The following is a 13,495-nucleotide window of genomic DNA, read 5'->3' on the forward strand; positions in this document are numbered from 1 at the left end:
AGGCTTAATTAAAATCAATCAATCAATCAATCAATTACGTCTGGATTGTAGGAATTTCCATCCTAATTTTTGTCGTTGTTGTTGGCTTGCATTAAATGATAATCGGGTAAATTTGACTAAGATCACCTGAGTTTTTATTTATTAGGATAAACCTTGATTCCCAAAATTAATTAAATTATGGCAATCCCATTGTGGCATTTTCCCCCCATCGTACCATCTTATTTCAAATTATATATAAAATCATATATAAAATCAGGGAGATGAGATACACACAGCGCCAAATTATGTTTAGCGCCATCTGCGTTATGCATTCATTCTGGCGCGACCGATATTTATTTACAATTTTATAGCAACAAAGGAAAACTAAAAAATAACATCCTCTGGGTGCCTTCTGAAGTCTTAAACTTAAAAAAAAAAGGTCTTCCTTCATACAGTAGTTTCTTCTCAATTTGTTTGATTTTACCGACAATTAATAATGGAGACGGAATTTACAGAACTGAGTGGTGCTGAAGATCTTCTGGAATCATTTCCTCTTCACCGTGCTTGTCGAGATGGGGATCTATGCACATTGGCGGGCCTGCTAGGTGAGGCTGTGGTGTCCGTGTGCGATGCTTCTGCACAAGACCCACTCTTCGGTTGGACACCGGCTCATTGGGCAGCTCACAATGGAAAGGTAGATATAGACTCTAGCTAGACCTACCGGAGTGATAGTGATTTGCTTACCTTTCATGTGTTTCTGATGATAATTCGTTGAGGTGCGATTTACGTTACAAAATCGCTCACCTCTGAATGTTTTGTCACTACAGTTGGTTCAATCCACATGCATCCCCCCAAAACACTTGTTTTTGCATTTGCCAATTTGATAGACCTAAAGTTAGATCTAGATCTAGTCTAGTCTACTCACTTTACGATAGTAGAGCTCAGAACAAGGAGTTCACTAAATTCAGCAAACTCTGTGCATGTTCTACACTAAACTAAACTCAGGCTTACTAACAGATAAGGAGCCCGAAAAGACAGGTGAATACAGGTGAATAGGTGAATACAGGCCAGTCAGGGCTGTCAACCCCCCCGCATTTGGAGGGAGTCTCACGTCACGTCACCAGCGGGAGACTCCCGCCACCACGCCCTTCCTTTGATGATCTGATCCTCTCGCTCTCCTGCAATCTCCCGGCTTATGAAAAAATCTCCTGCCAGACGTACAGTATAAACCAGCGTACTCGTAGTCGTAGTCGTATCGTATGGATTTGTTTTGCTCAACAGAAGGGTGGGGGGTGGGGGGGGGGGGTGGGGTAGTGAGCACTTCAATTTTTCTTCTCATTTACTTACTCAATACCCTCCCCTTCCCTGTTGAGCCAAAACAAAAAGTTGCATACGATCTCCTTCGAAGCAGTTCCCCAAAGTTGACAGCCCCGCTAAACTACAGTTATAGACCAGCTAGTCTATATATTTTATTATTTAAAGTCAGCTCAGCCTCAAAATAAATGGGCAGAGCGAAATCCGGCATTTTGGCATGCGCCACGCCTTATCATGTATTTGAATTTACGGCGGAAGCTAAATAACGAACTCTCGTAAGCGATTTTGTAATTTAAATAGCATCATTATTATCATCAGGAACAAGTGAAAACAGAAATAAGTTTTTTTTTAATGACACAGATGATAGGGTTTTAATGATCTTGTTTACATTTAAAAAAAAGGATGGTTTAAAAGCTAACATAAGCTGTCATAGACTATCATGCTTAATGTGTTGAAACTTTGATGATGCGGGATGCTAAAATGTAAAATGAAGACTTTTTTCAATTCAACACACCTTCTTATTTGTTAATTTACTTTTAGGTTGAGTGTTTAGAGATGTTGGTGAAAGCTGGTCTACCATGTGATATTGCTACCCATGGAACTGGTCTTACTCTAGCTCATGTTGCTGCCTTAGAAGGACAAACAGCATGCCTGGCCTGGCTCTCTAAGAATGGTATCTCGATTAATGCACAGGTAATATTCCCTTCTCAACAAAACTAATGTAACTAATTATGGCAACCAGTGGAAACAGATTTTTTTTTCTATCTTTTATAGACTCTACTTTCATTTTTATTTTTAAGTGGGTTATATTGAAAGAAATATCAAGAAGAGTTGGATTAGAATTGAATCAGTTAATCGTGAACTGCATTAATATTGAAGTTTGTTTATGGAAAAAAAGAAGAAAGGATTCTCAATAACAATTTCTAGCTTTGAATTAAAATTCTTGGGCTTAACTTAAGAAATCCTCACCAATGCGGTTTATGTATGCAGACGATTGGTGCATAAGTTCAGGGTCAGGGTTAGGAAACTTTAATAAGTCTGTGGCTGTAGCTTCATTGATGAAGGGCTGGTCATTGAGTGGATATCTGGAAAAATATTATGATGGGTATTCTAAAGTTGTTCAATTATACTAGTTATACCCAATTTAATAGTCAAATGTTGAAGAAAATAACCCATTACCTAAAAGCTATCAGTGATATAAATGTCCAACAACCCAATAATTAAGCATTGATACCTTAAGAAACTTTAAGGTTCACATTGCTCTCTTGACACAAATAATGTTGATATAAATTAAGAACGAGTGCCTATTCAGTACTGTATACCTACTACCTTCATGTACAGAACTACCGGTACATGTACATTGTGTACACTGTACAGGTATGTGATACATCAAGGATTTACACCAACAAGTAACATGTGCAGGACACAAAGACACTCAGAATTCATCTCCAGATCCCCCACATTGTAGAATTTAGACATGGTCTACTGTACACAGACCTTAAAGGGCATTCCAACTCTTGTAATGAGTTCATTTGTATGAATGCAGACAAATAAGGTAAACAGTTGGTCATGGATTGTGAGTTTTGTGACATACACCTGTAGTCGTGAATAACCGTTTGTTAAGTAGAACAAAATCATAAATTTCTTAAAAATTGCTCTTTTGCCAGATTTCATTTAAAGTCTCACCAGTCTACATCTCTGATTTTTCTGCTTTCCTCTAGAGTAGTTTGGTGTCATTGTATTGTATTATGGTAATGCTGGTGGGAAGCATATTTCCACACTGTGGACGAATAAATCAAATCAAATCAATCAAACATCAATCAAGGTTGGATTTCCATTTAAAAATTACAATTTGGACCCCCAATTAAAAAGGAAATAGTTTGGAGCAATAATTGTTTTTTAAAAGGATTGTATGACTGTAAAGGGACTTTATTTCAAAGTAGAGATTACTAGAGAGTGAGGAAGAAAGTTTTTGTTTTGATTGTTTAGGATCACATGGGAGAGACAGCAGCTCACAAGGCTGTACGATGCGGCAGTGTGGAATGTCTTCATATCCTCAACCAACATGGTGCTGACTTAAGGTAACTTCATTGTTCTTCTGATCTCTATTCTTATCTGGTTTAGTGATTTTCATGAGCTGATTTAGATCATATGTGGAGGCTTGATTGCAAGACTCCTGTCATTGTATTGAATGCTTTTCTAATAATTTGTTTTTTGTCCAACAAATCAGTATTGTTGTGCAATCACAAACAAGTACTCCTTGTAGTCATGTGCCAAATACATGTTCATGTCCGTAAATTGTATAATGTATTTCTGAAAGAGAAAAGAACAAATAATGCTTTTTAACCAATTTAAATGATTATTCAATGATTAGTCAATATTCAGCTGTTTTCATGCAATCGTGAATGAATTTTCCACTCAATTTAATTAATGGATGATACATGTACATGGGTGTTTTTGATGTAAAGTGTTGCTTACCAGTAGATGATAATTATTCAACTCAATGCAGTCCAAAGATCATAATTAGATGATGGATGGTGCTATTCTTTCTTTCTTTCTCTTATTTATGAAGTCTTCAAAGTAGTATAGGAAGCACAGTGATTGACCTAGCTGTTCAGAATCACCAACGTCAGTGTATAGAGTACTTCAAAGCTGGTGGTGATAGTCACCTGACCAATCACATGACCTGTATGAATGGACGACGTAAGAGGATGCAAACTGGTGAGGAAGCTCTGTTAGACATGGATTCAGCTAAGAGATTAAAGGTGGAAAGTGGTAGGTATATATATTTTAGATGTTTATCTAAGCTACAAGAATTTTTATTTTATTGACACAAATGTCTTCATTACAAAGAGCCGAAACTCTTTTTATCTACACCATAATTTTTGCTGGAAGGTTATACAGTACATTGAGGTTTCCTTATGTTTTGTATTGATTTGTTTTGCCAAGTGATTCACCAAATGTCAAATTATGCCAAATTCAAAACAATCACTGACATTCGTTTAAGTCCATTACACCAAAAATAATATTGAAAGATTTCTTTCTAACTAACCCTACATTGCTTAGTGCTAACAGTTCAGTGAAATTTTATTGCTTGTAGTAGTGGTCTGCTTTCTGCTAGGGCAATTAGCTTTTCACTAACATTTTCTTATAAAAAAATGAATATTGATTTTGTTTCTTCAACTTTAGTTAAGAAAGAACGCGGGTAAGGAAAAGTGTTAGAAAGCATTATGTTTAAGACTTTAAGTGTTATGGGAGATCTACAATTTTTAAAAATTTGAATGAGTTTTAGGCTCAAACTTGCTCCTCCCTTATTTCTACTCATCAACGATGGAACACAGTGGCCCAGATACAGCATGATCCTACTACACACCAGTATGATCTAATATCAGCTAATGACCAATCGGACCTTGATCTAGCCCAACCCAACGATGAAACTCATCCTATCAAAACATTAAAGGAAGAAGACATGGAAGCTGAAGATATGCTCAAGTTTGCATCATGTGCGGAGGTGACTCAAGATAAAGCTCTGCTGCCCTCAGTGGCTGTCCTGCCAAAACGAATGCCAAAAGAAGATCGTTGGAAGTTTCAACCATTCTGTATATGACAATGAGCAGGATCGTACTAATGTTCATCTACACATCATCACCTAAAGAGAATGCATTCTTTACACTGATAACAAGTAACTTGGATGACAATGATAACATGCCCTGGATCTGGGCACAAGAGCATCATGTATGGCAAGGAAATAACTTGATGAATTGTGAGATGCACTTGGAGTATATTTGGAATATACTTGGACTCTATAGTAGCTGCACTATACACAAGGATAGATCCTACTCCTCCTCCGCCTCCTATTCTTCTTTCTTCTTCTCCATCCTCTTCTTCTTTCTCTTCTTCTTCCTCTTCTCCTTCTTCCTCTCCTCCTCCTCCTTCTTCTCCTTCCTCTTCCTTCTTCTCCTTCCTCTTCTTCTTTCTTTTCTTCTTCCTCTTCTTCTTCCTCTTCTTCTTCCTCTTCTTCTTCCTCTTCTTCTTCCTCTTCTTCTTCCTCTTCTTCTTCCTCTTCGTCTTCTTCTAATTATTATCATTATTATTATAAGGAAACCAAATGTGTGTGACTTAATTTTGATTGCATCAGTGTAGAAGGAAAAGGAGCAGCTTACCCATGAATTTGTGCCATTCTCATTTTTTAGAAAAATGTGATAAGATATTGAACATTTATTTATTTATATTTTCAAAAGATGCTTTATTTGTGCATCTAAGAGTTTGATATATTTATTGAGATGGAATTTGCTCAGACTTCTCCTTAAATTGTATATTGTTAAACTCGTTTGAAGGAGCACATGTTAAAGCTATGTATTTATTTTGCTGTTGTGAATTAGTGAAAGATAATGACATCATGCTGCCATAGATGTAGGCTAGTGTATTCACTTAACAAGCTCATTGCATGCTTTGAGTGTTTATTTGAAGGAAACCTCCAGATTTGTAAGAGCACTCATTCTCGAGTTGAAAGATATGTACTGTATGATTGTATTGCCTGTAGAGTATGCAGTTTTCTTAACCATGAAGGCATATCAAAAATGAAAAGGTGAAACAAAAAACGTTATTGTAATGCTCTGCCATATGTTGCATTTTCCATGGTCTTGTAACAACTGGTCCTCATACAGATTTAGTCTTCATCAATTTAACACATTCCCTGTCCTTCAGTAGAAAGGCTGATTACATGTATGTACATTTAAACTTGTGTGCAATATATCTGCTGTATGTTTTTAATATGTAGGACTACAAACTATATTATGAATATTTATTATACCAAAGGTGTTGTTTGATGTGGACATTAATCTTTGAGCATGAACATAGAATGTGATTTGTTGTCAAACACGTTATAATGCTTGAATATTTGCTGTGGGGTTGGTGTGTTTTTGATTTGCATTACATAAAAGATATATGTAAATTCATGCATTAATTCATGTGTTAATTGAATGCATTATTTGTGCATACATGCAAGGGTTAATCCATACATAGCAACATGTGTAAGTTTATAATGTAGGGTGGTCCTCAAGGGCGTTTCAACATGTATCAGTGAAGGTTTGAATGTTATTGTACAGGCTTAAAAATCAGTTTTAAATTTGAATTTTGATTGTACATGTATGAAAATCAGCGACAGATCAAATGTTCTTTCTCAACTAATATTATTTATGAAATATTAGTCATAAAATGTGTTTGTAAATGCTTCAACATGAGGCTCAGATTGCAACAGAGTGCATCTAAGAATTCTATAGAGCCCTGCAAGCAGACTGGAGCCTGGTGACAAGGGACTTGTGTTTCACATACATGTACATTAGTTCATACTCCTTCTACATTCCAGTTGTGCATGTTTGAATTTTGTTTGTGGACCACTTTGTAATGGATAGTTCTTTAGTTGTTGAATATTTGGTTGTAATCCTAGATTATACTCTCAAAGGAGAATTATATCCTGGGACCATGGATTCTATGAGACATCAAGACCAGATGATGAGCAGTGATGTGTCAGGAGTGGGATCATCAACAGTACAACATCATAAGAACGGTTATTATAGTAAGCCTCACATAGCAACAGGAGAGGGATCAAACATGTCATCATGCAGGTTACAAGGTTCTCATTCTATGATAGCAAGTTCATCAGATGTAACTACAAGGAACATGTCTTGCAGTGAAGATGCTATAGATCAAAACAGACTTGGTTTTGCAGAGAATCAGCTTCCTGCGAAATCTTGTGGAAATTACTCAGCTGTTCCAACTCAACCAGATTGCAGTACCAGGGACTATTGGATGGAATGCTATGTACCAACACCGGTTCCTAAGTGTAGGGCTTTGAGTGGACACTACCTCTAGCAATCGCTTCTTTTAAGGTGAATGGAGTTTAGTTTGTATTTATCAAGTGAAGTATTCTCCTCTACACAAATCCTGAAATATTTAACTGAAAAGAAGAAGATAAATATGAACTAGTTTGACAGAGCGAGAGAGAGAGAGAGTGAGAGTAAATCACCCATGATTAGGATATTTCTCACAAATAGTTGCCAATGTATAAAGAGAGACTGCAATACTCCTCCTGCCAATGAGGACTTACGTGACCTTTCAGATTATCAACTTGCTAATTTAGTGCTCATTGAATGATTAGTGAGCTTTTCAGAATACCGCCCCTAGAAAAGATAATAATATGTTCTTCTTTTCAAACATAGTAGACCAGCTTGAGATGTAATCAGTGTGTTTATAATTACCGGTATGTTCAATGTTTTGTAATGACATGTTCAATGGCTGTGTGAATGCTTAAATTGTTCCTTGAGGAATTGGTTAGTTGAATTGTTTTATTAGTACATCGTCAGTTTTGGTATGGTATTGTGCATGGATGTTTACTATTCCAATCAAGTGTCAAGTGGTTATCTTGTGTCTTGGAAGGAATATATTTGTCACCGTGTGTATAGAATGTTGGTGATGCACTAGTACATGTACATGTAGCTCTATTTTTACCATCCTTTTTGCTTATCATTAATGTTCCTAAATGTAGTGGGGTACTATCAATGTGAGGTTCTGAAACAATTTAGATTTTTTTTTTCTTCTCAAAAATGTAAAAATACTGCATTTAAGTGCTCATGCCCAAGAGACTGACAGAAAAGGATTGTATTGGCTGAACATGATGAGAGTGAAGTGGCAACACTTCTTATTGGTTGTTGCATCACTAATGGGCATTTAAATTTTGCTAAAATGATTCTCAGAATTCCAATCTAAGAGACATTTTAAAGGTATTTCATCTCGCTATATTTCACTGAGATAATATTATTCTCAAAATACCACCCCTTGAATTTGTACAAACTTTTCTCAAAATAATGGAATGTTCGTTAGCTTTCACTATAATTGTGAACAATAATTTGGAATTGATTTGTTTATATACAGTGTATGACATTTATACTAAGTTTACATGTATTCTGTATTGCAGCATATTACCCTTTTCTTGTTTATATTTGTTGGTTGATTATTTTGTAATTCTCATGATGTGCACATTCTTTCATTTGTTTTGATTTGGTTTGTGGTTTGTTTTCCTTGTCTTGTGGTTTTATTTGTACAGAGCATGCATCACGGTCATCCCTTGTGTGTAGCCCTTTAGCAAGCCTTGGTACGGGAACATGCAATACCATTGCAGGACATGAAAGACAAAACAATATGAATGGTATCACCTCTTGTTATGATACCATGAATGGATCTAGAAAGGACTATGATAATGTGATGCCCAGCTGCCAACCTGTGTCTTCTAGGAGGCCTTTACAATCAATGGATGATGAACACAGCTGTATAGACATGATCACTGAGGAATCCAGAGAATGTAGCAATGGGTACAGTGCCAATCAAGCCTCAGGAAAGAATGCCTATAATACACATGCTTTCAAGTCTGATGGAAGCTCTGTTCACACGATGTCAAATGGTGCGATGGAGCACAATGAAATGGTAGAACAGAGTGTAGGGTATGATACCACGTTAGAGGCTATGTATAGCTATGATTCTCCACTGTGTGGACATGCTTATTGAGGAATGTGAACACAAATATCAATTATCGGTACTCTAAAATGGAGTAAATAGGAATAATCTGAAAAGCATTTTGACATGATTCTTTTCTGCAATAATAACACAGACCCTTTCTATTTCTGTTATTCGTCATGACTAAATTTAGAATAGGGTCTTAGAATATGGATGTACTGCAGAGGTTGTCATTATTTTATCACACAATTATGTGGGGAAGCCCTTGTGTTGAAATTTTGTCAAGAAAGCCATTTTAAGCTCAGTGTTAATATCGGTAACAATGTTGATTTGTTGTATAATTTTTTACCCAATAGAAGCTTTTGGTACTGAATTGAGTAGATTTGATAACAAGTTTTAAGGATATACATATTTTATTTCTTAGTAATATTTCATTTTCATACTGAAAATCAGGGATTTTGCAGCAGTTTTGTTGGGAATATATATATGAGCTTTCATGCAAGAGTAGAAGGATATTGGTATAGAAAATATTGACTGTTGTTGATTAAGGGACAAAGATTTTCTTGAAGACAAAACTGCAGTCTTACACGACCCTTAAAAATATGGTTCTCCTAAAGTAGAGTTAAAACACTCCTTTCCTATAATAAAACTGTTTGGTGTATCTCTGATTGTTAAGCTCCACAGTGATGTGTGCTGGAGTTTTGTTGTGTTAATACCAGTGTTCCTTATTACATTGCTGTATTATATTTGATATAATACCTGTTTTTTATTTTTTATTTTTTTATATTTTGTTATATTTTTTGATAAATATAATACCTGTTTTGTAGTGTGTGCTGTACTGTGTTGATTTATTTATATAGGCCTGGATTGTTTTGTAGTGTACATGACATTCATGTGGTTTTATTTTCCTTTAACTTATTGACTAGTTAAAGCTGCTGAGGATGTTATACCACCTTGTATTTCATACGAACATTTGTCCTGTTCAACTGTTTCTCAATAATATGTAGTGTGTACATACGATAATGTTATTTTGCATGGGCAGTATTATTGCTGAACTAAAGAAAGTTTACTTTCTGGTGCTTGCTGTGTTATTTCTGTGTGTATTGAGTTAAACTAGCTAGACTAGTCTTCAGATTATACTGTGTAATTAATTGAAATGAATTGTCATCTCTAATCAACGATGCATACATTTGATCATTACCAAAGCCTGTACTGTGATCACATACTTGTACATATAAATAAGTATTTAAAAGTAAACCTTTTTTATGCAATCATTTTTTTAATTTTTTAATTTTTACTTCAAGCATTCTATTCAGATTTGCTAATACCTGTAACTGATTGTTTAATTTGTCTTATACTTAAACATGACCGATATACATTATTTTTTTCAGTTGAGCATAGTACCAAGACTAGCCCATAGAGACTGGAAGATGAAAATGGAAGCAGTAGATACTGTAGGAACATTTGTAGGTCTAATCAAATTAATTCTATATAAAGTATGCAATACTGAACTGTTTTGTCATTTAATCCTCTATGGTTTTCAGCAAGACGACACGTAGTTTACCCTAATGTAGCTTTGGTATTCATGAATCATTTTAAGAGTCCCACTTGCCCCGTATATGAGTGCCATTAATAAATACATTCCATGCTGCAGTATTTGCCTTTTATCTGTATATCACTGGCACATATTCTTTGTATATACTTTAGTTTGATTGGATCTGAGCCCTGTTTCATAACATTTTGGATCCATAACAAGATCCAATAATTCCTATTTTCTCATAAGCTAGTGAAACCCTTACATTTGATTGGCTACGAGTAGATGTTTCATAGATCTGTGGCAGTTGTTGATAACATGTTCATGAAGTAGTGCCCAGATACCAGTTTATTTCATGATATTACATTACTATGCATTTGAAAGGATATGAGGAGACAAGGGTCTCTATAATATGTGCAGATATTTACACTTTTGTTTGTAATTATGGATTTGTATGAGCTAGTATATGACTGCTTATTACGGTATTACTTATCATGCATATTTTATATGAAGTAATAAGGGCGTTAAACGAAAAGATTACCATTTGTTATACCCTAAACTTTCACATATCACTGAGATGGTAAAACCAATACCTTGCATATGGTTTAGAAAGACAATCATTTACAGTTGCAATGCATACCAGCTTTCTACTTTCATGATCAATTTTACTAACTGATAAACTGAGACAATCTAAAATGCAATATCTCTATTTAATCTCATTTGCCTTGCTATGCAATTTTTAAACATTATTATGGCAACATGATCTTCATTATATATTTTTCAATCAATTTGACATACCGATCTAATGATGGAGTATATTATTTGGCTAAAGGATAAGGTTTTATTATGAAATTTTGAAAAGTTATTGTCTTCAAGTTTCTTGCCTCTCAAACTTACTCTTTGTCAAACAATCATTTTTATATTTAGTCTGTCAGCTTCTTTCATATGCTGTAAAATGATATTATGTTGATTACACCCAGCTAAAACAGATTCCAGGTAGATGTACAATTCATATCATGGGGAATAGCTAGTTTTAATGTCATACTGACACTGACATTTGGACTTTTAAACATCTTGATTCAAGTTTCCAAGATTTAATGTCATAAATTAAATGGTGGAGATTGAACATTTTGGCAAAATATTTGTAAATTTCTGTCCTTTTTCATCCTGATATTATTATTATTATTATTATTATTATTATTATTATTATTATTATTATTATTTATATTAATCTCTGCAATCTCAATTTTATAATTCATTTTTTTCATGCAATACTTAAAAAGATTGCACATTTCGATTGTTCACACGTAACAACAGGTGCACTTTTGTTTACAAAGAGTTTGTATTTTTGTTGTAATGTATTTGATGGGCTAATCACATTATTAAGAACATTTTAATTGTATGTATTATGTGGTACACACTTGTTTTTAAAATATCCTAAGTTTCACCAACTTGTTTGGATCTGATTTGATGTTTTATGTCACACACCAAAGTTAGCCTTTTGTACACGTTACCTTTAATGTATATGAAACAAAGTTAAAAACATATTTTTTGGTGAGAAATGAAGAAATATACTGAATTGTATGAATATTCATTATGAATTAAATGCTGAACGGATTGATTTTGCACTGTTATGAGCAGTGTCTTGTGGTTTTCTTTGTTTCTATTAGTGCATACATGATTAGCATCTTTTGACCCAAGTTGAGGCGTATCACCAGCCCAATTTGTTGGTTATCGTGCTGATTCTTTTCATAATCTTTATCTTTATAAGAGAGGGAGAGAAGGGAATGGAGGCAGAGAGAGAGAGGGAGAGAGAGAGAGAGAGAGAGAAGGGGGTGGGAGCAGACAAGGCCTATATAACAGAAAAAGTGGAAAAAGGGAAACTAAGAGGCGATGTACAAAGGGGGCAAGAAGAGTCATAATATCGAAATAAAAGAGAGAAGGGGGATACAATTACACAAAACAAGAATACAAAGAGCTGACTACAGGTGAGGAAAATAAAAGGAAGAGAAAAGTTTGCAGTTCTCTAATGAATTTAGAATAGATTTAATATCTTAGAGCATAATTTAATGAATCAACAAAATAATTACTTGATAGGTATGACTTCAGTTTACGTCTAAAGACAAACTTATACTGACAGCGCGAGTAATGCTTGAGAGTAGAGAGTTCCAGAACTTTGGTCCAGTCAATGTTAAGAGTTAACTTTGGTCCAGTCATTGTTAAGAGTTTAATTTGTCCTTGCACGATGTAATGTAGGTGGAATGCAGAAGCCTGGCATAATATTATTATGACTAATCATTTTTCTTTGAAGATTTTGGCTAAAGAAAACAAAAGCACGCCTGAAAAAAAAAACCCTGCATATTCTTTAAAATTCGAAGATCACAAAAAAAAGAACACTTGTACGTATGAGCATGAAAGTTATAACATTACAACTTATGTCATATATGTATTACTCTCTTTTGAAATAAAAATAGTTTATTAAACTACTTTTTGAGAGATTTGCCCAAGCAAGCACACCATGATTGTTAGAGGGCAGAATTAAAGTTCCATTCGAGATTAGTAAACTGTTTTGAGGATTAACCGAGTTTAGCCTGTAAATCATACCAGTATTTCTTGACAATTGTTTGCAGTTTTGCAGAGATTATTAATATGCATTCTCCAATACAATTGTTTATCAATACTTATGAAGACCCAGGAATTTAGTTGATGCTACTCTATCAAAACGCCATTAAAATAAATGTCACTAGGCAACACCTTATTGATTTATGACAAACATTTTAGTAAAGATTAAAAAAAAAAAAAAAAAACAATTTATTAGCATGAATCCACGCTGTAATGTAAAACATATGAAAGAATCATCTTCAAACAAAATAAAAAATTCTTTCAGAAGAATATTGAAAATCATCTATAAATAAAACAAATAAGTATGGTTCCTCGTGGGACTCCACAGCTCACATTGTGTGGCCCTTTTCCACTGGGCTGCGCCCTGACCAAACAATGCGATAATGTTCATAACCAAATATGATGATTTACGGTCAAATGCCTGAAAATAATTCAAGAAGTAATTATAGAGCATAATATTTTATTTGTATCAATACAATGCAGTATAGCATGGCATGGTTGGTAATCAGGGCGGCGGGGCGACGGGGCGACTTC

The 13,495-nt window shown here is 34.7% G+C and overlaps 1 protein-coding gene across 6 annotated transcripts; it reads left to right on the forward strand.

Moving 5' to 3' along the window:
• The first annotated feature begins 313 nt into the window (after positions 1–313).
• LOC585915 (ankyrin repeat domain-containing protein 10) lies at positions 314–11,973 on the forward strand. Of its 6 annotated transcripts, XM_030981212.1 has the most exons (6): positions 314–673; positions 1,834–1,986; positions 3,283–3,374; positions 3,866–4,068; positions 6,743–7,184; positions 8,399–8,504. In XM_030981212.1, the coding sequence occupies exons 1-5, from the start codon at positions 476–478 to the stop codon at positions 7,165–7,167; spliced, it is 1,071 nt and encodes a 356-aa protein (XP_030837072.1). In that variant the 5' UTR covers positions 314–475; the 3' UTR covers positions 7,168–7,184; positions 8,399–8,504. The 6 variants fall into 6 exon arrangements, with proteins under 6 accessions (XP_030837072.1, XP_790813.3, XP_011670060.2 ...); XM_785720.4 differs by lacking the exon at positions 6,743–7,184 and having other exon boundaries at positions 8,399–11,973; XM_011671758.2 differs by lacking the exon at positions 6,743–7,184 and having other exon boundaries at positions 3,866–4,072; positions 8,399–8,548.
• The last annotated feature ends 1,522 nt before the right edge of the window (positions 11,974–13,495 follow it).

Source organism: Strongylocentrotus purpuratus, unplaced genomic scaffold (assembly GCF_000002235.5).
Source record: "Strongylocentrotus purpuratus isolate Spur 01 unplaced genomic scaffold, Spur_5.0 spur5_scaffold_11, whole genome shotgun sequence".
Taxonomy (NCBI): domain Eukaryota; kingdom Metazoa; phylum Echinodermata; class Echinoidea; order Camarodonta; family Strongylocentrotidae; genus Strongylocentrotus; species Strongylocentrotus purpuratus.

Coding starts and splice junctions, on each gene's coding strand:
- LOC585915 (XM_785720.4), top strand. CDS start 476: ATGGAGACGGAATTTACAGAACTGAGTGGTGCTGAAGATCTTCTGGAA. Junction 1,987..3,282: donor GTATCTCGATTAATGCACAG/GTAATATTCCCT, acceptor TTGATTGTTTAG/GATCACATGGGAGAGACAGC. Junction 3,375..3,865: donor CAACATGGTGCTGACTTAAG/GTAACTTCATTG, acceptor TTATTTATGAAG/TCTTCAAAGTAGTATAGGAA.